Source organism: Somniosus microcephalus, chromosome 8, assembly GCF_052327205.1.
Source record: "Somniosus microcephalus isolate GS21.2 chromosome 8, FLI_Smic_1.0, whole genome shotgun sequence".
Classification (NCBI taxonomy): Eukaryota; Metazoa; Chordata; class Chondrichthyes; order Squaliformes; family Somniosidae; genus Somniosus; species Somniosus microcephalus.
The window spans coordinates 100,592,779-100,620,148 of record NC_140994.1 but is presented as its reverse complement, the minus strand read 5'-3'; the positions used below and the strand labels follow the sequence as shown (position 1 = coordinate 100,620,148).

At 46.7% G+C, this 27,370-nt stretch overlaps 1 protein-coding gene across 1 annotated transcript in view; it reads right to left on the bottom strand.

Moving 5' to 3' along the window:
- Positions 1-2,458: 2,458 nt before the first annotated feature.
- The window catches only part of LOC147113724 (hexokinase HKDC1-like), a 357,159-nt gene continuing 332,247 nt past the window's right edge, over positions 2,459-27,370 (bottom strand). Inside the window, exons 10-12 of the mRNA XM_085996154.1 lie at positions 2,843-2,938; positions 2,657-2,756; positions 2,459-2,529 (exon numbers count right to left, since the gene is read on the bottom strand). Of these exons, the coding sequence (XP_085852280.1) occupies positions 2,459-2,529; positions 2,657-2,756; positions 2,843-2,938 (267 nt within the window). The remainder of the gene's footprint in view (positions 2,530-2,656; positions 2,757-2,842; positions 2,939-27,370) is intronic.

The window sequence follows — 27,370 nt, the reverse complement described above, 5'->3', positions numbered from 1 at the left end:
CCACAGCACATTAACCTGTCCACAGCACATTAACCTGTACACTGCACATTAACCTGTCCACAGCACATTAACCTGTACACTGCACGTTAACCTTTCCACAGCACATTAACCTGTCCACAGCACATTAACCTGTCCACAGCACATTAACCTGTCCACAGCACATTAACCTGTCCACAGCACATTAACCTATACCCAATCCCCCCGATCACAGACTCCGAGGCCCACTTGATTCCCCCATCACAGACTCCGAGGCCTATCCAATCCCCCAATCACAGACTCCGATGCCCACCCAATCCCCCTGATCACAGACTCCGAGGCCCACTCAGTCCCCCCATCACAGACTCCGAGGTCTATCCAATCCCCCGATCACAAACTTCAATGCCCACCCAATCCCCCAGATCACAGACTCTGAGGCCCACCCAATCCCCCAGATCACAGACTCCGAGGCCCACCCAATCCCCCAGATCACAGACTCTGAGGCCCACCCAATCCCCCAGATCACAGACTCTGAGGCCCACCCAATCCCCCAGATCACAGACTCTGAGGCCCACCCAATCCCCCAGATCACAGACTCCGAGGCCCACCCAATCCCCCAGATCACAGACTCGGAGGCCCACCCAATCCCCCCATTCACAGACTCTGAGGCCCACCCAATCCCCCCATTCACAGACTCCGAGGCCCATCCAATCCCCCCATTCACAGACTCTGAGGCCCACCCAATCCCCCCATTCACAGACTCTGAGGCCCACCCAATCCCCCCGATCACAGACTCTGAGGCCCACCCAATCCCCCCGATCACAGACTCTGAGGCCCATCCAATCCCCCCGATCACAGACTCTGAGGCCCATCCAATCCCCCCAATCACAGATTCCGAGGCCCACCCAATCCCCCGATCACAGATTCCGAGGCCCACCCAATCTCCCGATCACAGATTCCGAGGCCCACCCAATCCCCCCGGTCACAGGCTCTGAGGCCCACTCGATCCCCCCGATCACAGACTCCGAGGCCCACCCAATCCGCCCCGATCACAGACTCCGAGGCCCACCCAATCCCCCGATCAGAGTCTGAGGCCCACTCAATCCTCCTGATCACAGAGTCCGAGGCCCACTCAATCCTCCTGATCACAGACACCGAGGCCCACTCGATCTCCCTGATCAGAGCCTGAGGCCCACTCGATCCTCCTGATCACAGAATCCGAGGCCCACTCGATCCTCCTGATCACAAACTCCGAGGCCCACTCGATCCCCCCGATCAGAGTCTGAGGCCCACTCGATCCTCCTGATCACAGAGTCCGAGGCCCACTCGATCCTCCTGATCACAGAGTCCGAGGCCCACTTGATCCTCCTGATCACAGAGTCCAAGGCCCACTCGATCCTCCTGATCACAGAGTCCGAGGCCCACTCGATCTCTCCGATCAGAGCCTGAGGCCCACTCGATCCTCCTGATCACAGAGTCCAAGGCCCACTCGATCCTCCTGATCACAGAGTCCGAGGCCCACCCAGTACCCCCGATCAGAGTCTGAGGCCCACTCGATCCTCCTGATCACAGAGTCCGAGGCCCACTCGATCCTCCTGATCACAGAGTCCAAGGCCCACCCAATCCCCCTGATCAGAGTCCGAGGCCCACTCGATCCTCCTGATCACAGAGTCCGAGGTCCACTCGATCCTCCTGATCACAGAGTCCGATGCCCACTCGATCCCCCCATCACAGAGTCCGAGGCCCACTCGATCTCCCGATCAGAGTCTGAGGCCCACTCGATCCCCCGATCACAGAGTCTGAGGCCCACTTGATCCACCTGATCAGAGTCCGAGGCCCACTCGATCCCCCCGATCAGAATCCGAGGCCCACCAGATCCCCCCATCACAGAGTCCGAGGCCCACTCGATCCCCCGATCACAGAGTCCGAGGCACACTTGATCACCCTGATCAGAGTCCGAGGCCCACTCGATCCCCCCGATCAGAGTCCGAGGCCCACTCGATCCCCCATCACAGAGTCTGAGGCCCACTCGATCCCCTCGATCACAGAGTCCGTGGCCCACTCGATCCCCCCGATCACAGAGTGCATGGCCCACTCGAACCCCCCGATCAGAGTCCGAGGCCCACTCGATCCCCCCGATCACAGAGTGCATGGCCCACTCGAACCCCCCGATCAGAGTCCGAGGCCCACTCGATCCCCCCATCACAGAGTCCAAGGCCCACTCACTCCCCTCGATCACAGAGTCCATGGCCCACTCGATCACAGAGTCCATGGCTCACTCGATCCCCCCGATCACAGAGTCCGAGGCCCACTCGATCCTCCTGATTAGAGTCCGAGGCCCACTCGATTGCCCTCGACCTGATCGACCACCTACCTGTAAACTTGGCGTGGCCTCCTACCACAACACCATCTACATGAGGTTCGAGGTCCAAAATCACCATTTGAGCGGACGTGCTAACACCCTGCCGGGGGCCCCCAAAAATTAAACTCCTAAGGGTTTTATGTGGACAAGGACAGTAAAGGTGAAGAGGAAGTGATTGATCAGATCGACAGCTGCAGAAGTATTATTGTGAATAGAGGCCATCATGACCAATGGCAAGGCAGTTGGGAATGCAAGGTTAAAGTGCTGGGAAAAGTCCCAAACTATAACAGCACCAGAAAAAAGTCAACAAAATCATACCTACAATCATTCCAATTTCACAGTTGGGGTTCTCGTATGCACAAGTTATCATAGTTCCCACTGTGTCATTCAGAAGTGCCACAATCTCCAAATCCAACTCCTAGAAGCAGCACAATAGAACATATTAAAAGCACTAGTAATCAAAGTGTTTCCAGCACACTAATACTGGTTTTCAGTAATACTCACTCCATGTCTTCTAATGGCATCTTTCAATAGAGTAACAACATCCTCTCCTTCCACACCAGTGGCCTTGAAGCCTTTGGTCCAGGTAACGAGAGTGCCCTAAAATCACATTGTAAGAAATAGCTGTTAGATTCAAAGATGGGTTTTAATTCTTAGAACAGAGACTGACAACATGCAGCCGGGAACAAATAGCAGAAATGCCAGCAAGGTCAAATGTCAAGCATCAAACGACAAATAGAAGTGATAAGGGAACCGTAAAATGCAAAACATCACAGGGTGGTGGGATAATAGACAAAAATGGAGCTGAAAAGTCATAAAATGTCCTTAAAGAAACATAATAGAACATTCCTCAGAAAGATAAGAGGGAGGCCTTGTCAGTCATGCAGAAAGGGAAGGCGAGGGATGCCTTCCCACTTCACAATTGGACAATAGGATGGGGGATCAAATTTTTGACACCAGGTGATTACCAGCCCACCGAAATAACTATAAATATAGACGACCGAGAGAGGAAATCAGGCAGTTAGGGGCGAAGGCTTCTCCGAGGTGGCTACGGCCTAACACCTTGGTCAAGTTTAGCCTCTGAGGTGGCTGATGGCCTAACACCTCCAACAGCTTGAGAGATGACCCAACGGAAGTGACCGCTGCAGCAGACTGCAGGAATCCACCCAATCCAAGATGACCGTACTGCCTCCCCGTCCGTCCGGTTGTGGCATTCCAATTCGGGAGTCGTAGATCGCTCCTACTGTCATGGGTTGTATGTCTATTATACTCAGCTTAAACCATATGTAATATCTGATTATGCTTTAAAACTGTAGCTCTTTAATAAAAGCCTTGAAACTCCTAAAGCCCTTTGGGTAATCTGTGTGTGGCCTGTGATCCTAATCTTACAACAGTACATCCATTTAGCACAACACCTGTGGACATATAGGGTTAAATATACTGGTCTAGATGAGATACGAATAATGTTGTACCACTTTTGGACTGTAGGGATACGGTATCCTAGTGTTATGTCCTGGACTAGCAACATAGGAACATAAGAACATAAGAAATAGGAGCAGGATTGGGCCATTTGGCCCCTCAAGCCTGTTCGCCATTCAATAAGATCATGGCTGATCTTCTACCTCATCTCCACTTCTGTTGCACAAAGTAAGGGCTCATGGCATTGGGGGTAATATAGTAGCATGAATAGAGGATTGGTTAATGGACAGAGAGGCCTTCCTGCGGCCAGGGCGGTGCAAATTAAAGGGGAGGTGCCGGGCGGCCATTTTTGTTGCTGGCCGCCTGCCAGTACCTGCCCCTGTTGCTGTCCCCGGCCTCCTCTGAGTGCCGGGCTCTTTTGCCGGCACTCCAATCCCTGGTGGCCCAGCTGGGCCCCGGGTCGCGCTGTGCTAGGCCCCTCCCCTTTAATAAGGGGAGGAAGGCCTGCAGTAACGCAGCAATTAGCATCGCAATATTCACTCGCACCGCCCTAAGAGGGAGGCGGGGTGCTTCCAGTAGTGCCCCGTCTCCCTCTTGGGGTGCTGCCAGTGAATTTTTGCTGGCCGCTAAAAGTAGCCCCGGCGAAGTTAGTGCCCCAAAGGGGGCGCGACCCAATTTTGCCTCCATACTCTCTGGAATTTAGGAGAATGAGAGGTGATCTCATTGAAACATATAAGATTCTGAAGGGGATTGACAGGGTAGGTGCTAAGAGGTTGATTCCCCTGGCTGGAGAGTCTAGAACTAAGGGGCATAGTCTCAGGATAAGAGGTCGGCCATTTAAGACTGAGGTGAGCAGAAATTTCTTCACTCAGAGGGTTGTGAATTTTTGGAATTCTCTACCCCAGAGAGCTTTGGATGCTGAATTGTTAAGTATATTCAAGGCTGAGATCGATAGATTTTTGGATTCATGGGGAATCAAGGGATATGGAGATCGGGCAGGAAAGTGAAGTTGAGGTTGAAGATCAGCCATGATCTTATTGAATGGCGGAGCAGGCTCGAGGGGCCGTATGGCCGACTCCTGCTCCTAATTCTTATGTTCTTATGAGTCAAAATTAATTGTCACTTGGAAAAATATGGGTTAATAAATGAAAGACAGCACAGATTTGTTAAAGGCAAATCTTGTTTGACTAACTTGATTGAGTTCTCAGATGAAGTAATGGAGAGGGTTGATGAGGGTAATGCAGTTAATGTGTATATGGACTTTCAAAAGGCATTGGACAAACTACCACATAATGGACTTATTAGCAAAATTAAAGACAATGGGATTAAAGGAGCAGTGGCAGTGTGGATACGCAATTGGCTAAGGGACAGAAAGCAAACAGTAGTGGTGAACGGTTATTTTTCAGACTAGAGGGAAGTGTACAATGGTGGCCCCAGGGGTCGGTGCTGGGACCACGGTTCTTTTTGATATTTTTAATGACCTGGACTCGGGTATACAGGGCATAATTTCAAAGTTTGTAGATGACACGAAACTCAGAAATGTAGTAAACAGTGAGGAAGATAGTAACAGACTTGAGGAGAACATGGACTGGTGAAATGGGCATACACATGGCAGATGAAATTTAATGCCGAGAAGTGTGAAGTGATTAATTTTGGTACAAAGAATGAGGAGAGGCAACATAAACTAAATAATACAGTTTTAAAGGGGACCCAGGAACAGCGACCTGAGGTGTACGTACACAAATCTTTGAAGGTGGCCGGATAAGTTAAAGGCTGTTAAAAAGGCATACAGAATCCTTAGCTTTATAAATAGAGGCATAGAGTACAAAAGCAAGGAAGTTATGCTGAACCTTTATAAAACACTGGTTAGGCCTCAGCTGGAGTATTGTGGCCAATTCTGGGCACCACACTTTAGAAAGGATGTCAAGGCCTTGGAGAGGGTGCAGAGGAGATTTACTAGAATGGTACCAGGGATGCGGGACTTCAGTTATGTAGAGAGACTGGAGAAACTGGGGTTGTTCTCCTTAGAGCAGGAAAGGTTAAGGGGAGATTTGATAGAGATATTCAAAATCATGAAGGGATTTGATAGAGTAAATAAGGAGAAACTGTTTCCAGTGGCAGGAGGGTTGGTAACCAGAGGGCACAGATTTAAGGTGATTGGCAAAAGAACCAGAAGGGAGATGAGGAGAATTTTTTTTACGCAGCGAATGGTTAGGATCTGGAATGCGCTGCCTGAAAGGGTGGTGGAAGCAGATTCAATTGTTGCTTTCAAAAGGGAGTTGGATAAATACTCCAAGTGGAAAAATTTGCAGGGCTATGGGGAAAGAGTCCGGGAGTGGGACTAATTGGCTCGCTCTTTCAAAGAGCCAGCACAGGCACGATGAGCTGAATGACCTCCTTCTGTGCTGTATCATTCTATGAAAGTAAAAAACTAAGTGGGCTAGCTCGTCCAGGTTGAACTAGGATCCTTGACTCCTGAGTCCAGTCCAGACAGTTTTGCACTAATCACTAAATGTTTAATATGAGTATTAACAGATTAGAGGGAGAAAGTGGCAGGCTGGTATAATCAGTGAGTTAGAGGCTGAAATAACAGCTATCTGAGGTGCTCAGGAGAGGGGCCAGGGTTGCAGGAGGCACTATCCAGGTAACAGGGTTGACAGACAGAGCTCTCGGAGAGAGGTGCTTCTGGAGGTTCAGATTGTCATGTCAGGTGGTTGCAAACATCTGCAGCCTTCTAGACAAAGACCTGCTGCTTGCTGGACCTGCTGTCCGTGCATTACCAGTGGCTGTGAAAGATACCACCGCCCCTCAACTTGTTTGCCTCTGGTTCCTTCCAGGGCGCTACCTGAGACATAGCAAGGATGTCACAGTCCGCTGCACATAAATGCATATGGCAGGTGACGGATGGATTGTTTTCCAGGGCTGGGAGTTATGTAAACTTCCCTTGTGGTAACAATAGCCAGAATGAGCAGGCACTCGGATTCGTGTATCTGGCTGGATTCCTCCAGGTGCAGGGTGCCATCGATTGCACACACGTGGCAATCCGAGCACCATCACAGCAACCAGGAGTTTTTACAAACCGCAGGGGATATTATTCCATCAATGCGCAGCTGGTGTGCAACCACAAGAAGAGCTTCATGCAGGTGTGTGCCAGATTCCCTGGAAATTGTCATGATGCTTTCATACTGAGGCAGTCCAACACTCCAGGCCTTTTAGTTCCAGGCAGCAGAATTAAGAAATAACAACAGAAAATGCTGGAAAAACTCAGCAGGCCAGGCAACATCCGTGGAGAGAGAAACAGAGTTAACATTTCAGGTCGAAACCCTTCGTCAGGACTGAAAAAACACCGGAAATGAAACAGATTAAAAGGCCAGTTTGGGGGCTGGGAAATGGGGATGAGAGAACAAAAGAGAAGTGAAGAGACATTAAGAGGTATTCAAAACGAGAGCAGAACTAAGGGCTGGCTTGGAGGAGACAAGAGTTACCCACTTCAAACTTGGCTCACGACACCTGTGAGCAATGAGGCGCAGGAGTGCTACACCAAGAGCCACATGACCACCAGGTGTGTCATCGAGCAAGCCATCGGAATTTTAAAGATACACTTCAGGTGTCTGAAAGGCCTGGAGGTGCCCTTCAGTACTCGCCAGTGAGGCTGTCCAAAATGAGTGGTGTGCTGCGTCCTCACAACATTGCGCAGCAGAGAGGCTTGCAGGTGGAGGAGGACAAATGGGCTCATCACTCATCTTCAGAGCCATGTGCATTGCTGCCAGGGATGCCCTAATAAGGGGAAGGTTCAGCTGGCGTTAACTCACACAGGAAAACATAACAAATGAAATCCTGCAGTCCGCTCCCACCACCAGCAACAACCCCGTCCCCCTCCCCAACCTTTGCACTAAACAGTCCTTCAACAACTCATCCACCCATTATAATTGCATTACTTGCTTCTACGTGGTGCATCCCATGTGGCTTCAGCAGCAGTAGAGGCAGGCTGCTCAGATCCCTGCTCTGACTGTTGAGGTGCTTTTGGCCGATGACCTCTGGGTTTTGGAGGCTGTGAGGGCCCCACCAAAGACTGCTCCACCTGCACCTGTGCAGGGGCAGATTCGACCACTGGGAGACGAGGCAGCATGTCGGGTACTGGCTAAGGGGGCGGGGGGTAACGGGTGAGAAGTAGGAGCGCTTTGAGTGGGGTTCCCACTTCCATGTCCCCTTTCACCATCATCCCTCTCATGGGCCAGCGCCACATCACTCCTACCACTCTGCTGCAGACCAGCTTGCTGGAGATCAGTGACGGCATGTATAAGTTTCTGTCAGCCTGTTTAAAGCGGCAGACATCTCCTGCATGGCCATTATCATGGCCTGCATGGACTCATTTGAGAGCCATGCTTCCAGCTCCACGGAGGCGGCCTCTCTCCATGGCAGACATTCTGGCAATTCCCTGCATCGCCAGCCCACTAACGATCGAGTTGAATGCCTCCATCCTCTCCGTTATTGTGGAGAGTGTGTGTGGCACGTCTGTCAGTACCTGGCTAAGTTGCTGATGCACCTCTAGCATTCTCCTTCTCAATGATAGCCCCCAGGATTCAGCAACTGTGTCCAGCTCAGCAGAGCTGGGAGAGGAGTGCGCCCCTGATGCAGAATCTCCACCACTGTCCCTGCCACCAGTGCCTGCTCATGCTCAGTTGTGAGTCACCAAATGAAAAGCCAACTGTCTAAGTGGACCCACTGAAGTGGGAGTATCTGCACTGGTGCACGGCTGTAGGTCCTGTGATGGTGCACCCTCAGAAGGAATGAGGTCCTCTGAGCAATCATCCTCATGGATGTCCTGCCAGTCTTGCTGTACGCGGGAAGGCCCTGGAAGACAAAAGAAATAACAGGGAGGATTGATGAAGGGAATGCAATGGATGTTGTCTACATGGATTTTCGGAAGGCGTTTGACAAATACCACATAGAAGGCTGGTTAACAAAATTGAGGCTCATGGAATAGGTGGGTCAGTGGCAGCTTGGATAAGGAATTGGTTTAAGGACAAAAAACAGCAAGTTGTGGTAAATGGCTGTTCTTCAGACTGGATGATGGTAGACAGTGGTGTTTCCCAGGGGTCAGTATTGCGGCCATGGCTTTTTTTGATATATATAAATGACCTGGATATTGGAATACAGAGTCAAATTTCTAAATTTGCCAATGACACCAAACTTGGGGGGGTGGCAAACAGTGAGGATGATACCAATCGACAGCAACAGGACATAGAAAGGCTGGCAGAATGGGCAGACAAGTGGCAGATGGAATTTAATACAGAGAAGTGTGAAGTGATGCATTTTGGCAGAAGGAACAGGGAGAGGCAAAATACACTTAATGGCACAGCTTGAAAGAGTGTGCAGGGACAGAGGGACCTGGGAGTTAATGTGCATGGGTCCCTGAAGTAGGCATGACATATTGACATTGTGGTTAGCTAAGCATATGGGATCTTGGGCTTCATAAATAGAGGTATTGAGTACAAAAGTAGAGAAGTTATGATGAACATTTATAAAGCAATAGCTAGGCCACAACTGGAGTATTGCATCTAGTTCTGGTCACCACACTTCAGGAAGGATGTGAAGGTCCTTGAGGGTGCAGAGGAGATTTATAAGAATGGTTCCGGGGATGAGGGATCTTAGCTACAAGGACAGGTTGGAGAAGCTGGATTTGTTTTCATTAGAGCAAAGGAGGTTGAGGGGTAATTTGATAGAGGTGTACAAGATTATGACGGGTTTGGATAGGCTAGACAGGGAAAGGCTGTTCCCACTAGTTGATAGCACAAGGACACAGATTTAAGGTTTTGGGCAACAGATACAGGGGGGACGTGAGGAAAATCTTTTTACGCAGCAAGTGGTGAGGGCCTGGAACTCGCTGCCGACGGAAGTGGTGGAAGCGGAGACACTCAATGTTTTCAAGGGGAGACTGGATAGGCACTTGAGGGAAATAAACTTGCAGGACTACGGGGATAGAGCGGGGAATGGGACTGACTGGATTGCTCTACAGAGAGCCGGCACGGACTGTGTGGGAGCAGTGAGGAGCGGCGGCAGTTAAAACCGGCAGTGAGGCCCGACCAGAGCATCGGACCTGTGTGGGAGCAGTCAGGAGCGGCGGCAGTTAAAACCGGCAGCGAGGCCCGACCAGAGCATCGGACCTGTGTGGGAGCAGTGAGGAGTGGCGGCAGTTAAAACCGGCAGCGAGGCCCGACCAGAGCATCGGACCTGTGTGGGAGCAGTGAGGAGCGGCGGCAGTTAAAACCGGCAGTGAGGCCCGACCAGAGCATCAGACCTGTGTGGGAGCAGTGAGGAGCGGCGGAGCTTAAAATCAGCAGTGAGGCCCGACCAGAGCATCAGAACTGTGTGGGAGCAGTGAGGAGCGGTGGCAGTTAAAACCGGCAGCGAGGCCCGACCAGAGCATCGGACCTGTGTGGGAGCAGTGAGGGGCGGCGGAGCTTAAAACCGGCAGTGAGGCCCGACCAGAGCATCGGACCTGTGTGGGAGCAGTGAGGCGAGGCGGAGGATAAAAGGAGCAGCGAGGCCCGACCAGAGCATCGGACCTGTGTGTGAGCAGTGAGGCGAGGCGGAGGATAAAAGGAGCAGCGAGGCCCGACCAGAGCATCGGACCTGTGTGTGAGCAGTGAGGCTTACCAATTCAACAGCGGGGGAGAGAGGTAAAAAGTAATCAAAGTGTGACGTCACCAGTAAGCAGGTAAGTGATTGGTTGGTGAGTATTTCTCTCTTTTTTAAACTTTAACTCTGTGGTTTATAGTTACTAAGGTCTTTCTGGTGTAGCAGGGATTGTTGGTAAACCAATTAACTGTAGTGTAATTGGTGGGATTGATTGATTTAATTTAAATTCAATTAATTGAAGGGTAAGTCATGGCAGGACAGCCGGGCCACGTGATATGTTCCTCCTGCGATATGTGGGAAATCAGGGACACTTCCTGTGTCCCTGACAACTACACATGCAGGAAGTGCATCCAGCTGCAGCTACTGACAGACCGCATTGCGGCACTGGAACTGCGATTGGATGCATACTGGAGCGTTCACGATGCTCAGGACAGCGTGAATAGCACGTTTACGGAGCTGGACACACCGCAGGTAGAGGTTGGGCAGGAAGAAAGGGAACGGGTGACCAACAGGCAGAGTACGAGGTGCAGGCAGGTAGTGCAGGGGTCCCCTGTGGCCATCCCCCTCTCCAACAGATACACCACTTTGGGTACCGTTGGGGGGGGTGGCTTTACAGAGGAAGGCAGCAGCAGCCAACTTCCTGGCACCAGGGGTGGCTCTGCTGCACAGAATGGGAGGAAAAAGAGGGGTAGAGCTATAGAAATAGGGGATTCTATTGTAAGGGGAATAGATAGGTGTTTCTGCGGCCGCAAACGAGACTGCAGGATGGTGTGTTGCCTCCCTGGTGCAAGGGTCAAGGATGTCTCCGAGTGGCTGCAGAACATCTTGGAAGGGGAGGGTGAACAGCCAGTTATCGTGGTGCATATAGGCACCAACGATATAGGTAAAAAGTGGGATGAGGTCCTAAAAGCGGAATATAGGGAGTTAGGAGATAAATTAAAAAACAGGACCTCAAAGGTAGTAATCTCAGGATTGCTACCAGTGCCACATGCTAGTCAGAGTAGAAATAGAAGGATACTTCAGATGAATACGTGGCTAGAGGAATGGTGCCAGGGGGAGGGATTCAAGTTCCTCGGACATTGGAACCGGTTCTGGGGGAGGTGGGACCAGTTCAAACCGGATGGTTTGCACCTGGGCAGGGCTGGAACCGATGTCCTAGGGGGAGTGTTTGCTAGTGCTGTGGGGGAAGGTTTAAACTAAAATGGCAGGGGGTTGGGAACCTGAGCAGGGAGACAGAGGAAAGGGAAACAAGGATAAAAGCAAAAGATAGGAAGGAGAAAAACAAAAGTGGCAGTCAGAGAAATCAACGGTTTAAATCAAACATGGCCACAGTAAATAATAATTCTAATAGGTCTAAGAGCGTTAAAAAAAACAAGCCTGAAGGCTTTGTGTCTTAATGCGAGGAGCATTTGTAATAAGGTGGATGAATTGGCTGTGCAAATAGAGGTAAATGAATACGATTTGGTTGGGATTACGGAAACGTGGTTCAAGGATAGCCAAGACTGGGAACTCAACATCCAGGGGTATTCGATATTCAGGAAAGATAGGCAAAAAGGAAAGGGAGGTGGGGTAGCATTACTGGTTAAAGAAGGGATTAACACAATTGTAATGAAGGATATTAGCTCTGATGATGTGGAATCTGTAGGGGAAGAAAACGTTAGTGGGAGTGGTATATAGACCTCCAAACAGTAAGGCGGAGGTTGGGGATGGCATTAAAAGGGAAATTAAAGAAGCGTGCAATAAGGGCACAGCAGTCATCATGGGTGACTTTAATCTACATATAGATTGGGCCAACCAAATTAGTAACAATACTGTGGAGGAGGAATTCCTGGAGTGTTTACGGGATGGTTTCCTGGACCAATATATCGAGGAACCAACCAGAGATCAGGTCATCTTAGATTGGGTATTATGTAACGAGAAAGGATTAATTAGCAATCTTGTTGTACGAGGCCCCTTGGGTCGGAGTGATCATAATATGATAGAATTCTTCATTAAGATGGAGAATGAAGTAGTTGACTCAGAGACTAGGGTCCTCAATTTAAATAAAGGAAACTATGATGGTCTGAGGAGCGAGTTGGGTAGGATTGATTGGGGAATGGCACTCAAAGGGTTGACGGTGGATAGGCAATGGCAAACATTCAAAGACCGAATGGATGAGCTACAGAATTTGTTCATCCCAGTTTGGCATAAAAATAAAACAAAAAAGGTGACTCAACCGTGGCTAACAAGGGAAATTAGGGATAGCATAAGATCCAAGGAGAGGACATATAAATTGGCCAGAAAAAGCATTAATCTTGAGGATTGGGAACAGTTTAGGATTCAACAAAGGAGGACAAAGGGATTAATTAAGAAAGGGAAAATAGAATATGAGAGTAAGCTTGCAGGGAACATAAAAACTGACTGTAAAAGCTTTTATAGATATGTGAAGAGAAAAAGATTGGTGAAGTCAAGCGTAGGTCCCTTGCAGTCAGAATCAGGGGAATTTATAATGGGGAACAAAGAAATGGCAGACCAACTAAATACATATTTTGGTTCTGTCTTCACAAAGGAGGACACAAATAACCTCCCAGAGATGCCGGGGAACATAGGGTCTGATGAAAGGGTGGAACTGAAAGAAATCAGTATTTGTAGGGAAATGGTGTTAGGAAAATTGATGGGGCTGAAGGCCGATAAATCCCCAGGGCCTGATAATCTACATCCCAGGGTACTTAAGGAAGTGGCCCTAGAAATAGTAGATGCATTGCTGGTCATCTTTCAGAACTCGATAGACTCTGGAACAGTACCCATGGATTGGAGGGTAGCTAATGTTATTCAAAAAAGGTGGTGGGGGAAAAAGCGGGGAATTATAGACCGGTAAGCCTGACATCGGTAGTGGGGAAAATGCTAGAGTCCATTATAAAAGATGTAATAGCAGAGCACTTGGAAAGCAGTGACAGGATCGGACAAAGTCAACATGGATTTACAAAAGGTAAATCATGCTTGACTAATCTACTGGAATTTTTGAGGATGTAACTGGTAAAATAGATAAGGGAGAACCAGTGGATGTGGTGTATTTGGACTTTCAGAAGGCTTTCGATAAGGTCCCACATAAGAGATTAGCGTGCAAAATTAAGGCACATGGGATTGGGGGCAAGGTATTGACTTGGATAGAGAACTGGTTGGCGGACAGAAAGCAAAGAGTTGGAATAAATGGGTCTTTTTCCGAGTGGCAGGCAGTGACTAGTGGGGTACCGCAAGGTTCAGTCCTAGGACCCCAGCTGTTCACAATATATATTAATGATATGGACGAGGGAATTGGATGTAATATCTCCAAATTTGCAGACGACACAAAGCTGGGTGGGAAGGTATGCTGTGTGGAGGATGTCGTGAAACTCCAGTATAATTTGGACAGGTTGGGTGATTGGGCAGAAACATGACAAATGCACTATAATGTGAATAAATCTGAGGTTATCCACTTTGGTGGCAAAAACAGGAAGGCAGATTATTATTTGAATGGCAATAGATTGGGAGAAGGGGAAGTGCAAAGAGACATGGGTGTTCTTGTGCACCAGTCGCTGAAGGTAAGCATGCAGGGGCAGCAGGTGGTTAAGAAGGCAAATGGTATGTTGGCCTTCGTAGCAAGAGGGTTCGAGTACAGGAACAAGGATGTCTTGCTACAGTTGTACAGGGCCTTGGTGAGACCGCACCTTGAGTATTGTGTGCAGTTTTGGTCGCCTTACCTGAGGAAGGACGTTCTTGCCATGGAAGGAGTGCAGCGAAGATTCACCAGGCTGATACCTGGGATGGCAGGAATTACGTATGAGGAGAGATTGTGTCGATTGGGCTTAATCACTGGAGTTTAGAAGATTCAGAGGGGATCTCATCAAAACCTATAAAATTCTGTCAGGCCTGGACAGACTAGATGCAGGAAGGATGTTTCTGATGGCTGGGGAGTCCAGAACCAGGGGTCACAGTCTAAGGATAAGGGGTAAGCCATTTAGGACTGAAATGAGGAGGAATTTCTTCACCCAGAGAGTGGTGAACCTGTGGAATTCTCTGCCACAGAGGGCAGTGGAGGCCAGTTCATTAAATATATTCAAGAAAGAGTTGGATATATTTCTTAAGGATCTCATTGAATGGCGGAGCAGGCTCGAAGGGCCGAATGGCCTACTCCTGCTCCTATCTTCTATGTTTCTATGTTTCTATGGACTCGATGGGCCGAATGACCTCCTTTTGTGCCGTTATGACTCTATGACTCTACAAAGGAATATGATTTAGTTGTGGCAAACTCACAATCTCGACAATCAGTGTACTCAGGCTTCTCATAGTTCAGTCATTGATGAAACAAGGTCAGCATATGTGTGTCAGAGATATTTGTAATTCTGTCACCAGCTATCGCCGAGCTCCCAGTCTATCCATCTCCGATTGACAGGGACGCAGATGTGCCACTTATCTCCAGGGCCTCTTCCTCTGCATCAGTGAGCTGGACTATTTCTGACAGGCCACCTCCAGTCCTCTCCCTTGCATTTTGCGCTCTATTCTACAAGGGGCGAAAGAATAGACCTGTGAGTGAGTGAAGGTGAGGTATTCACCCGATGGACGCAGTGCATTCGGTGAGGGTGACTATCACCAGATGCATCACATTGCGTAAGGACTGGAGTGAGTGTCAATGGTGGATGGATAAATGGGGAGGTGATTGTTGTGTATTTTGAATGTTGTATTTGAATTGTCCCACCTAGCTTACCGTAGTTGTGATGTGCAATGCACTATGGGAAATAGAGTGCATTAAGTGAGAGATTCTTCTGGAAGTAAAGATGGCTGTTAACTGAACTCTGTCTCCTGCGTACTCTTTTAATTGTTGTACAAGCAAGGTGAATAAACTCTTGAGATATAACAGGGATGAAGTCATAGAAAGTGAAGGCTGGGTGGTACTGAGCATTGAGTGGGTGTGAGGAGTGATGTGATGGAGAACGTTTAGCAAGACAGAGTGAATGGGGTGGGGTGTTAAAGCACAGGAAGGATTTGACTCAGCCGACGTACTCACTTGTGCTGAGCTGGTTAGGTCATTAAATTCTTCCTACACTGCATCCAAGACTGAGGCACAACGTTCCTGCTGCTCACCTCCCCAGCTACCTCCAACTCTGCTTTCTTGGTGAGACTGGCAGGTTTCTTCCTCCCATTTTTGGGGAAAACGATGACCCTCCTGGTCCTGACTGGACCCAGGAAGAATTCCAGTACAACATCATTAAAGCTAGGTGCTGCCATTGCTCAATGTGCATTCATCGTAAACACCTCCTGGCTCCTCCTACTTCCATTTTGACATTGTCCCTTTAAATAGCGTTGAGATCGCAACATGCGGGTGCGCATCGCAATTCGAACCGCTGCTTGGAAGCTGCCATCAGATATATATCGGGGCCTTTACTTGTTCTCATGATGTGATCAAGACTGGCAAGGGGGCATTATTGCCCATCCCTAGGTGCCCTGACAACATGAAGATCAACCACATAGTGTGGGATTGGAGTCACATTGTAGGACAGACTTGGTCGGGAAGGTGGGCTCCCTTCAGGAAGGACATTAGTGTCACCAGTGAGACAGTTACAGGCTGCACCAATGAATAGTCAGGAGAGAGTTAGAGGATGGAATAATGGACACAGGAGAGAGATACAGGATGGAATAATGGACACAGGAGAGAGTTAAAGGATGGAATAATGGACACAAAAAAGAGTTAGAGGATGGAATAATGGACACAATAGAGAGATACAGGATGGAATAATGGACACAGGAGAGTTACAGGATGGAATAATGGACACAACACAGAATTACAGGATGGAATAATGGACACAGGAGAGAGTTACAGGATGGAATAATGGACACAATAGAGAGATACAGGATGGAATAATGGACACAGGAGAGTTACAGGATGGAATAATGGACACAACACAGAATTACAGGATGGAATAATGGACACAGGAGAGAGTTACAGGATGGAATAATGGACACAATAGAGAGTTACAGGATGGAATAATGGACACAGGAGAGTTACAGGATGGAATAATGGACACAGGAGAGAGTTACAGGATGGAATAATGGACACAGCACATAATTACAGGATGGAATAATGGACACAGGAGAGTTACAGGATGGAATAATGGACACAGGAGAGTTACAGGATGGAATAATGGACACAATAGAGAGTTACAGGATGGAATAATGGACACAACACAGAATTACAGGATGGAATAATGGACACAGGAGAGAGTTACAGGATGGAATGCTGGAGACAACAGAGAGTTACAGGATAGAATAACGGACACAATAGAGAGTTACAGGATGGAATAATGGACACAATAGAGAGTTACAGGATAGAATAACGGACACAATAGAGAGTTACAGGATGGAATAATGGACACAATAGAGAGTTACAGGATAGAATAACGGACACAATAGAGAGTTACAGGATGGAATAATGGACACAGGAGATGTGCGGGTTAGGTTGATTGGCTATGATAAATTGACCCTTACTGTTATGAGGATTAAATACGCGGGGATAGGGTGGGATATGTGTTGGTGTAGGGGTTACGGGGATCGGGTGGGATATGTGTCGGTGCAGGCTCGATGGGCCGAAATGGCCTCTATCTGCACTCTGGGGTTTCTGTGATTTTCTGTGTGAAGTTACAGGATGGAATAATGGACACAGGAGAGAGTTACAGGAAGGAATACTGGACAAAATAGAGAGCTACAGAATGGAATAATGGATACAATATAGATTTACAGGATGGAATAATGGACTCAACAGACAGTCAAAGGATGGAATAGGAGACAGGAGAGAGTTACAGGAAGGAATAATGGACACAGGAGAGAGTAACAGGATGGAATATTGGACACAGGATTGAGTTCCCGGATGGAATAATGGACACAGGAGAAAATTAATGGATGGAATAAAGGACACAATAGAGAGTTACAGGATGGAATAATGGACACAACAGACAGTTACAGGATGGAATATTGGAGACAGGAGAGAGTTACAGGATGGAATAATGGACACAATAGTGAGTTACAGGATAATAATGGACACGGGAGGGAATTTCAGGATGGAATAATGGGCACAGGAAAGAGTTACAGGAAGGAATAATGGAAACAGGAGAGAGTAACAGTATGGAATATTGGACACAGGATCGAGTTCTCGGATGGAATAATGGACACAGGAGAGAGTTACAGGATGGAATAATGGAAACAATAGAGAGTTACAGGATGGAATAATTGATACAACAGGAAGTTACAGGATGGAATAATGGGCACAGGAGAGAGTTACAGGATGGAATAATGGGCACAGGAGAGAGTTACAGGATGGAATAATGGGCACAGGAGAGTTAAAGGATGGAATAATGGGCACAGGAGAGTTAAAGGATGGAATAATGGACACAGGAGAGAGTTACAGGATGGAATAATGGACACAATAGAGAGTTACAGGATGGAATAATGGACACAATAGAGAGTTACAGGATGGAATAATGGACACAATAGAGAGTTACAGGATGGAATAATTGATACAACAGGAAGTTACAGGATGGAATAATGGGCACAGGAGAGTTAAAGGATGGAATAATGGACACAGGAGAGAGTTACCGGATGGAATAATGGGCACAGGAGAGAGTTACAGGATGGAATAATGGAAACAGGAGAGAGTTACAGGATGGAATAAGGGACGTAATAGAGAGTTACAGGATGGAATAATGGATACAACAGGAAGTTACAGGATGAAATAATGGACACAATAGGGAGTTACAGGATGGAATAATGGACACAATACAGAGTTACAGGATGGAATAATGGGCACAGGAGAGAGTTACAGGATGGAATAATGGCCACAATAGGGAGTTACAGGATGGAATAATGGACACAATAGGGAGTTACAGGAGGGAATAATGGATACAATAGGAAGTTACAGGATGGAATAATGGACACAATAGAGAGTTACAGGAGGGAATAATGGACACAATAGAGAGGCACAGGATGGAATAATGGACACAATAGAGAGTTACAGGAGGGAATAATGGATACAATAGGAAGTTACAGGATGGAATAATGGGCACAGGAGAGAGTTACAGGAGGGAATAATGGACACAATAGAGAGGTACAGGATGGAATAATGGACACAATAGAGAGTTAGAGGAGGGAATAATGGATACAATAGGAAGTTACAGGATGGAATAATGGACACAATAGAGAGTTACAGGAGGGAATAATGGATACAATACAGAGTTACAGGAGGGAATAATGGATACAATAGGAAGTTACAGGATGGAATAATGGACACAATAGAGAGTTACAGGAGGGAATAATGGATACAATAGGAAGTTACAGGATGGAATAATGGATACAATAGAGAGTTACAGGAGGGAATAATGGATACAATAGGAAGTTACAGGATGGAATAATGGACACAATAGAGAGGTACAGGATGGAATAATGGACACAGGAGAGAGTTACAGGATGGAATAATGGACACAATAGAGAGTTACAGGATGGAATAATGGACACAGTACAGAATTACAGGATGGAATAAGGGACACAGGAGAGAATTAATGGATGGAATAATGGACACAATAGGGAGTTACAGGATAGAATAATGGACACAATAGAGAGTTACAGGATGGAATAATGGACACAATAGTGAGTTATAAGATGGAATAATGGACACAGGAGAGAGTTACAGGATGGAATAATGGACACAATAGGGAGTTACAGGATGGAATAATGGACACAATAGCGGGTTACCGGATGGAATAATGGACACAGGAGAGAGTTACAGGATGGAATAATGGACACAGGAGAGAGTTACAGGATGGAATAGTGGACACAATAGCGGGTTATAAGATGGAATAATGGACACAGGAGAGAGTTATAGGATGGAATAAGGGACACATTAGGGAGCTACAGGATGGAATAATAGACACAATAGGGAGTTACAGGATGGAATGATGCAAACAATATAAAGTTACAGGATGGAATAATGGACACAGGAGTGACTTACAGGATGGAATAATGCACACAATAGAGAGTTACAGGATGGAATAATGGACACAATAGGAAGTTACAGGCTGGAATAATGGACACAATAGAGAGTTACAGGGTGGAATAATAGAAACAGGGGAGAGTTACAGGGTGGAATAATGGACACAGGAGAGATTTACAGGATGGAATAATGGACACAGGAGTGAGTTACAGGATGGAATAATAGAAACAGGAGAGAGTTACAGGGTGGAATAATAGAAACAGGGGAGAGTTACAGGGTGGAATAATGGACACAGGAGAGATTTACAGGATGGAATAATGGACACAGGAGAGAGTTACAGGATGGAATAATGGATACAGGAGAGAGTTACAGGGTGGAATAATGGACACAGGAGAGAGTTACAGGATGGAATAATGGATACAGGGGAGAGTTACAGGGTGGAATAATGGACACAGGAGAGAGTTACAGGATGGAATAATGGACACAGGAGAGAGTTACAGGGTGGAATAATGGACACAGGAGAGAGTTACAGAATGGAATAATGGACACAGGAGAGAGTTACAGAATGGAATAATGGACACAAGAGAGTTACAGGGTGGAATAATGGACACGGGTGTGTGTTACAGGATGGTTTCTCCATTGAACATATAAATAGAAAGAACTTGCATTTAAATAGCTTCCTATGACATCCTCAGTATGCCCCAAAATGCTTTACAATGTATGGATTACTTTTGAACTGTAGTTATATGGGCATATATGGCAGTGAATTTGCTCACAGCAAGGTGCCATAATCATTAAATTAATGCATGACCAGTTACTCTGTTTTTTTTGTTGCTGGAGGATGAATATTGGCCATTCATATAAAGAACTCCCCTGCTCTAAAAATATTCACATGTGATCTGTTACATCCACCTGAACAAGCAGACAGGGTGTTGATTTAACATCGCATCCAAAAGATGGCACCTCAAACAATGCAGCACACCCTCAGCCCTGCACTGAAATGTCAGCCTACAGGAGATACTAATATCTGCAGTGGTGCTTGAACCCACAACCTCCGGACTCAGAATGTAAGGGTGCTTGCAATATCCAAGAGCCATAACATGAGGAAAAAACTTAGAAAAATATCAAACCAAAAACACAGACATCCAGAAAATGAGGAATTACGCCTTACTTATTGCCAGACACTAACACAATACAGAAACACACTCAGAAACAAAGAAGAGCAATATATTAAGAACACACTCAGCTCCATTGAGGAATCCATTGATTCCAATTGTTTCTGGGACAACTGGAATACACTACACAAAAAACAACACGACAAATTGGCCATTCAAAATGGGGACACATGGGAAAACCACTTTGAAAAATTATACCAGAAAAACACACTAAGGCCAGAGCACACCAAATATGCAAAAAACTGGAAAAGCTCGAAATGGCCATAAAAGATAACCAAAACCCGCTAGACTCCATAATAACAGAAAAAGAACTTTTTCAAAAACTCAAGGACCTGCGACCAGGAAAAGCTTGCGGGACAGACGGCATACTAAACGAGATGATTAAACACACAGACGATAAAATGAAACTGGCTATCCTAAAACTCTTCAACTTGGTTCTTGTAAAGTCTGTGGGTTGTGCAGTTAATAAATACACAGACTTCAGAAGTAACAAACAAACAGGTCTTTACTATTCGAAGGTCCGGGCGAATCTGCCCCAGAAATCCTGCTACAACACTTATATACTGGTGTGGTCACTATCGGTATTACAGTATACAGAAGCCAAACAAATAGTGCCACGCCTAAAGTAGTTCCCTTAAAGGTGAACGGTTACATTCAATAGTTCCCTTAAAGGTAGACGGGTACATACACTACAATCCTCCCTTTTTAGCTTATTACTTACAGAGTCCCCATTAAACATACATATCTTCAACTTCCTATAAAACAAATTACAGCTATAATCTCGGTGGAGTCAATGTCATATAAAACAATTTACAAATATAATCTCGGTGGAAACAGTTCACAGGTTCCGTCTCTGCGGAAACAGTTCATAGATTCAGTCTCTGATCTTGACTCGTTCCGAACAACATTTCTTTGGGGTAGCCGGTTCACCTGGCTAGCGTGACTCCTCCATAGCCTTTTTCTTGACGTAGCAGCTTGAACTTTCATCCTGTTGAACCAGCAGTGCGGACTTTGACAACCAACTGGCTGTCTTGACATTTACCAGTTTTTCAACTAATTTAGCTCCTTTCGTAATGTCCCGCCTGGAATGGTAGAAGTGCTAATATTTTAGACAGTTATTATCTTCTGCTTCTTCTTTTTCTTTTCTGCCTTTTTGAAACTCTTGGAGCTCCTTTCTCGGCTGCCAGCTGTAGCGCCACCAACTCTCTATGTTCCTTAGACCTTAAGTGCTTCATCCGGATTTCAGCACTTTGAGAGTTTTCATCACAAGCTGGGCAGACCACATCCTCATAATATTCAGTGTCACTCAACAGGTCATGGTAATATTCAGGTTCGTCCTGAGTTAGGCCAGCGAGAGAGGCTTCTTCTTCCTCCTCACCCGTCTGGACGTTAGCTGACGGTGGTTCCTTCCCTAAACATCTTTCTTGAAAAGCCTTCTTCATGCATTCATATTCATCCCGCTCTTCCTGGGTTATCTGCCATTCCGTCACGACGGACCTCATTTGTGAGTTCAATACCTTCCTTTCCACCGGTAATTGCGTTATCAGGCTATTTAACCCTTCTACTGAAGTAACGGTTTCCACCTTCTTCTGTTCACCTTGACGTGATTCAACGTACTTTTGGCATCCTTGTAAAATTTGTGTTGCCACCTCAGCTATCTCCGTGACTTTTGAGAGCTCCGAACTCGTTCCCCCTGAAGATTGAAGCTCGTGTTCAGATTGTTCCCCTTGTAGAGTCTTGTCCTTCAGCATATGAAGGAGTTGGCCGACCGTTAACTCTTCCCTGGGAACACGGTGGATCAGAGTCTTCTCCATTTCATCCACCTCTTTCTCCAATACTTCCACCTTACGTTCCTCTTGAACTTTGGCTTTCAGCGCTCGGAAAAGTTGCGCCCTGATGCTCTCTAGTTCATGTTCAGGGACCATTCTTACAGTGTCCTGTTCTTCCACTGCAAGGATTCCCAGTTGAATCTGTTCTTCAAGTTGTTGAACCTCAGACATTGCCGCCTCATATTTGTCTTGGGTGACCAGCATCGAACCTAGGAGTGAGCAGCGAGGTCAGGAGGAGGAGCTATAACCGGCATAAAAACCAGCGGCAGCGACCAGAGGCCCGAGACCAGCATCGGACCTAGGAGTGAGCAGCGAGGTCAGGAGGAGGAGCTATAACCGGCATAAAAACCAGCGGCAGCGACCAGAGGCCCGAGACCAGCATCGGACCTAGGAGTGAGCAGCGAGGTCAGGAGGAGGAGCTATAACCGGCATAAAAACCAGCGGCAGCGACCAGAGGCCCGAGACCAGCATCGAACCTAGGAGTGAGCAGCGAGGTCAGGAGGAGGAGCTATAACCGGCATAAAAACCAGCGGCAGCGACCAGAGGCCCGAGACCAGCATCGGACCTAGGAGTGAGCAGCGAGGTCAGGAGGAGGAGCTATAACCGGCATAAAAACCAGCGGCAGCGACCAGAGGCATACCAAATCAACAGCAGAGGAGAGAGGTAAAAAATAATCCAAGAGTGACGTCACCAGGAAGCAGGTAGGTGATTGGTTGGATTGGTTGGTGAGTATTTCTTCTTTTTATTACAAGCTTAAATTCGGCGGTTTTTTTCTAGGGTCTGTGCTGTAAGGGAGACAGTTGGTTAACCATTAAACTGGTGTAATTTAGAGGGATTGATTTAATCTAATTAAATAAAAAAAAAATTATAATTAATTACATAGAATGGAGCAGATGATGTGTTACTGTTGCGAGATGTGGGAGCCGGTAGGCCCCATTGAGGCTAACGGTGATTACATCTGTGACAAGTGTCTGCTGCTACAGGATCTCCAGCTCCGTGTTGATGAGCTGGAGTCTGAGCTTCAGATACTGCGACACATCAGGGAGGGGGAGAAGTACCTGGACTCTGTGTTTCAGGAGGTGGTCACACCTATGAAGTTAATTAATTCAGATGTAGCCCATGGTCAGGGACTGGACGGTGTGACCACGAGTGAGGCAGGTACGGGGATCCAGAAGGTAGTGTTGGAGGAGCCGCAGCCGTTGCTCTTGTCCAACAGGTTCGAGCTTCTTACTCCCTGTGGAGACGGAAGCAGGGGCTGCAGGGAGGATGAGCAACCTGGCCACAGCACCGTGGAGAGGGGGGCCATTCAAGAGGGGGGAGTAAATAGAAATGTTGTAGTGGTAGGGGATAGTATTATTAGGGGGATAGATAGAGTTCTCTGCAGCCAAGAGCGAGAGTCCCGTAGGCTGTGTTGCCTACCCGGTGCCAGGGTTAAGGACATCTCCTCTGGGCTGGACAGAAACTTGGAGTGGGAGGGGGAGGATCCAGTTGTCGTGGTCCATGTTGGTACCAACGACATAGATAGGACAAGGAAGGAGGTTCTGCTGAGGGAGTTTGAGCAGCTAGGGGCCAAATTAAAAAGCAGAACCACAAGGGTAATAGTCTCTGGATTATTACCTGAGCCACGAGCGAATTTGGCTAGGACAAATAAAATAAGAGAGTTAAATGCGTGGCTCAAAGACTGGTGTGGGAGAAATGGGTTTTGCTTCCTGGGACACTGGCACCAGTACTGGGACAGGAGGGAGCTGTTCCGTTGGGACGGGCTTCACTTGGCCAGTGCTGGGACTAGAGTCCTGGCGGATCATATAACTAGGGCTGTAGAGAGGGCTTTAAACTAACTAGTGGGGGGGAGGTTCCCAGAGAGCAAATAATACAAGTGACAACAGAGAAGGTCATAGACTAAGGTAGCAGTGGGGAAATTAAAAACCAGAGCGTGTCAGGAAGGGGTAGAAGGTGTGGAGTAAAAGGTAAAGTAATAAAAAGGGCAATAGCAGGAACTAAGTGTCACAAAACATATTTGAAAGTTCTCTATCTGAATGCACGTAGCATTCGTAACAAAATAGACGAGTTAAAGGCACAAATAGCTACATATGGGTATGATCTTGTGGCCATTACAGAAACATGGCTGCAGGGTGACAATGCCTGGGAATTAAACATACCAGGTTATTTAACAATCAGGAAGGACAGGCAGGAAGGAAGGGGAGGTGGGCTGGCTATGTTAATAAAGGAAGGAATCACTGTAATACAGAGAAATGATATTGGGTCAAAGGATCAGGATAATGAAACAGTTTGGGTGGAGATAAGGAATAATAAGGGGAAAAAAACACTAGTGGGTGTAGTATATAGGCCTCCGAACAGTCGCAACTCGGTTGGACGGAGTATCAATCAGGAAATAGTTGAGGCTTGTAATAAGGGAACATCTATAATTATGGGGGATTTTAACTATCATATAAATTGGACGAATCAAATTGGGCAGGGCTGCCTTGAGGATGAGTTCATTGAGTGTATTAGGGATGGGTTTCTTGAGCAGTATGTAACTGAACCAACCAGGGGGCAAGCAACCTTAGATCTGGTCCTGTGTAACGAGACAGGATTAATTAAAAATGTCCTAGTAAAGGATCCCCTTGGAATGAGTGACCATAACATGGTTGAATTCCATATTCAGTTAGAGGGTGAGGAGGCTGTATCTCAAACAAGCGTGCTAAGCTTGAATAAAGGAGACTATGAAGGTATGAGAGCGGAATTGAGTAAAGTGGACTGGGAAAATAGGTTAAAGGATAAGACGATACATGATCAGTGGTGTACATTTAAGGAGTTATTTTACAAATTCCAAAAAAAGTATATTCCACTGAGAAAAAAAGGGTGTAAAAGAAAAGACAGCCATCCGTGGCTAAGTAAAGAAATTAAGGATAGTATTCGACTAAAAACAAGGGCATATAAGGTAGCCAAATCTAGTGGGAGGATAGAGGATTGGGAAAACTTTAAAAGACAGCAAAAAATAACAAAAAGATTGATTAAGAAAGGGAAGATACATTATGAAAGTAAATTAGCAAAAAATATAAAGACAGATAGTAAGAGTTTTTATAGTTATATAAAAAGAAAAAGGGTGGCTAAAGTAAATGTTGGTCCCTTAGAGGATGAGACCGGGAAATTAATGGTGGGAAATATGGAGATGGCAAAAACACTGAATGAATATTTTGTATCAGTCTTTACAGTGGAGGACACCAAGAATATCCCAACACTTGACAAGCAGGGGGCTATAGGGGGGGAGGAGCTAAATACGATCAAAATCACTAAGGAAGTAGTACTTGGTAAAATAATGGGACTCAAGGCGGATAAATCACCTGGACCTGATGGCTTACATCCCAGGGTTTTGAGGGAAGTGGCGGTAGGGATTGTGGATGCATTGGTAATAATCTTCCAAAACTCCCTGGACTCAGCAAAGGTCCCGGCAGACTGGAAAACTGCTAATGTAACACCCTTATTTAAAAAGGGCAGTAGACAGAAGGCTGGAAACTATAGACCGGTTAGCCTAACATCTGTGGGAGGTAAAATTTTGGAGTCCATTATTAAGGAGACAGTAACAGGACATTTGGATAATCATAATTTAATAAGACAAAGTCAGCATGGTTTTATGAAGGGGAAGTCATGTTTGACAAATTTGCTGGAGTTCTTTGAGGAAGTAACATATAGGGTGGATAAAGGTGAACCAGTGGATGTAGTGTATTTAGACTTCCAAAAGGCATTTGACAAGGTGCCACACAAAAGATTATTGCTTAAGATAAAAAATCATGGGATTGGGGGTAATATTCTGGCATGGATAGAGGATTGGCTATCTAACAGAAGGCAGAGAGTTGGGATAAATGGTTCATATTCAGACTGGCAATCAGTAACCAGTGGTGTTCCGCAGGGGTCAGTGCTGGGTCCCCAACTCTTTACAATCTATATTAACGATTTGGAGGAGGGGACCGAGTGTAACACGTCAAAGTTTGCAGATGATACTAAGATGGGAGGGAAAGTAGTGAGTGAGGAGGACATAAAAAACCTGCAAGGGGACATAGACAGGCTAAGTAAGTGGGCAGAGATTTGGCAGATGGAATACAATACTGGAAAGTGTGAGGTTATGCACTTTGGCAGGAAAAATCATAGAGCAAGTTATTATCTTAATGGCAAGAAACTTGAAAGTACTGAAGTACAAAGGGATCTGGGGGTCCTGGTGCACGAAACTCAAAAGGTTAGTATGCAGGTGCAGCAAGTGATTAAGAAGGCCAATGGAATGTTGGCTTTCATTGCTAGGGGGATAGAATATAAAAATAGGGAGGTATTGCTTCAGTTGTACAAGGTATTGGTGAGACCGCACCTGGAATACTGCATACAGTTTTGGTGTCCATACTTAAGAAAGGACATACTTGCTCTCGAGTCAGTACAAAGAAGGTTCACTCGATTAATCCCGGGGATGAGGGGATGGACATATGAGGAGAGGTTGAGTAGATTGGGACTCTAATCATTGGAGTTCAGAAGAATGAGAGGCGATCTTATTGAAACATATAAGATTATGAAGGGGTTGGATCGGGTGGATGCAGGGAGGATGTTCCAGATGATGGGTGAAACTAGAACTAGGGGGCATAGTCTTAGAATAAGGGGCTGCTCTTTCAAAACTGAGATGAGGAGGAACTACTTCACTCAGAGGGTGGTAGGTCCATGGAATATGTTGCCCCAAAAAGCTGTCGAAGCTACATCATTAAATAAATTTAAAACAGAAATAGACAGTTTCCTAGTAGAAAAGGGAATTAAGGGTTATGGGGAGCGGGCAGGAATTTGGACATGAGTCTAGGTTCGGATAGGTCATGGCCCTGTGGGTAGCGGAGCGGGCCCAGGGGCCGTGTAGCCTGATCCTGCTCCTGTTTTCGTGTGTCTAATGCTGTTAGATTCAGGAGATAGTCCTGTCATAGTGGATTGGCGGTTAGGATCA